At 45.3% G+C, this 1,704-nt stretch overlaps 1 protein-coding gene across 1 annotated transcript in view; it reads left to right on the top strand.

Annotated features, from left to right (window-relative positions):
• Positions 1-472: 472 nt before the first annotated feature.
• The window catches only part of LOC109969269 (segment polarity protein dishevelled homolog DVL-3-like), a 13,337-nt gene continuing 12,105 nt past the window's right edge, over positions 473-1,704 (top strand). The window contains exon 1 of the mRNA XM_020616002.1: positions 473-1,191. Within this exon, the coding sequence (XP_020471658.1) occupies positions 1,031-1,191 (161 nt within the window). The 5' untranslated portion in view covers positions 473-1,030. The remainder of the gene's footprint in view (positions 1,192-1,704) is intronic.

Genomic DNA, 1,704 nt, shown 5'->3' with positions numbered 1-1,704 from the left:
AATTACAATACAACCAAGTGTGTGAAAGGTGAAGGGGTGTGAATTCTTTTTGAAGCCATAGTATAGTGTAGACCTGCTCATGTCTGTAAATGTCCAGGACTGCTTACATTAGGAGTCAACAATTAATTGATCAGCATGTGTAATCCCTATTGCGCAAATATCACAATATATGCCACAGTATGATTATGCAGATATGACCTGTAGATGCGAAACATGTTTAATAAGTCAGCTTTTTAAAACTGAGCAGACACCAACTCATTGTCTTGTAGATCTGCTGAGGTTGGATGGAGTCATGATAAGAAAATAAATATACTAATGAAAATGGATATGAAGTCAATGCAAGTTTCAAAGACACTGAATCATTACCATCATTCTAAAGTTTCTAGTTTAGTTATAAATATGTTTTTGTTGTTATCTGATGAACTTACACCATAATTTAATCTTCCATCGCCGGTGGGGCTGGCCTCTCTGCGGGGACCTAGCGCCTGTATGACCGCCCCTGTTGATTCTATGCACTGCAGCTGGAATATTGGAATATTGTCCTGGCAAAGCGGTCACTCTCCTCCTTTCCTGTGGATGGCGCCCCTCGGAGACAGGCTTGGACGGTTTTGTGCACTTTCGTGAGCAAAAAAGTACAGAGCTTGGCAGCTAGCGAGAAGAGAAAACCGACCCTTTGAGGTTGGTTATATTTCCTGCATTTTCAGCTAGTTTTAGTTATTTCTAAACTTTCAGTGGCGTATTGGAAGCTTCATACAAACGGGAACCAACGCGATCTGGTCTTCGCACGGTGTTAGGACGCTCTGTGGAGGAGCAGGGTGCCTTTTAAAAAGAAAACCAGGCATAACATTAGCGCGCCGTGCCGAAAAGAGAGAACCCGGGCTACGCGGCGAGTCAGTCGGCTATCCAAGGAGAGCCGGGAGGACCACGGCACAGCCGCCGCCACAGCCACCTGGAGTCGGGGCCCGAGAGGGAGCCTGTCAGGCCCTCGGCTTGATGCACCCTGCCTGCCTTGCCTTAGCCGCAGTCCGAGATGGGGGAGACCAAAATTATCTACCACCTCGACGACCAGGAGACACCATATCTGGTGAAACTGTCTGTGCCTGCGGACAGAGTCACTCTGGCAGACTTCAAAAATGTCCTCAAGAAACCAAATTACAAATTCTTCTTCAAATCTATGGACGATGACTTCGGGTAACTGTTGAAGGGTTTATTGTGTTTAACATAGACTCGACATAACACTCCCGGGGTTTCTCTGTGTTATTGCGACAGGATTAACGCTAACTTGGTTGTTCGGTCATCCAACAGGCTTGTCATCGGTTTTATGCTTACCTGGCTGTCGATCATTAGCTAGCTACGTGCCTTGCGGGTCCTTTGTTAGCTGCTAGCGATGAGCGTTAGCAGGTCTGTTTAGCGTCCGACCCGTTTGTTTACATTGCCTCTGTGGCTAGCTATGCGTTATGTGTCTTGACTTTGAATGACCAAGTTTGGTATTTGTCAGTGTCATGAACATTAGATAATAACCAGCATGGCATTTTAATGTATTTTTGATAAAATGAGAACAAGGGTAGTGGATTAAATCGATAATAACCAGTTACAGACTACAGTCAGTAGCTGACTAATGTATTGCTTCAGCTAACAGGCTAATGTCAGTGTAAACGGCCAGTTTCAGTGAGTCCAGCAGGCCCCTGCTGTTGTTGTCTATTA

The sequence above is a fragment of the Monopterus albus genome, unplaced genomic scaffold (assembly GCF_001952655.1).
Source record: "Monopterus albus unplaced genomic scaffold, M_albus_1.0 scaffold172.1, whole genome shotgun sequence".
Classification (NCBI taxonomy): domain Eukaryota; kingdom Metazoa; phylum Chordata; class Actinopteri; order Synbranchiformes; family Synbranchidae; genus Monopterus; species Monopterus albus.
This window is presented reverse-complemented; position numbering and strand designations above follow the sequence as displayed.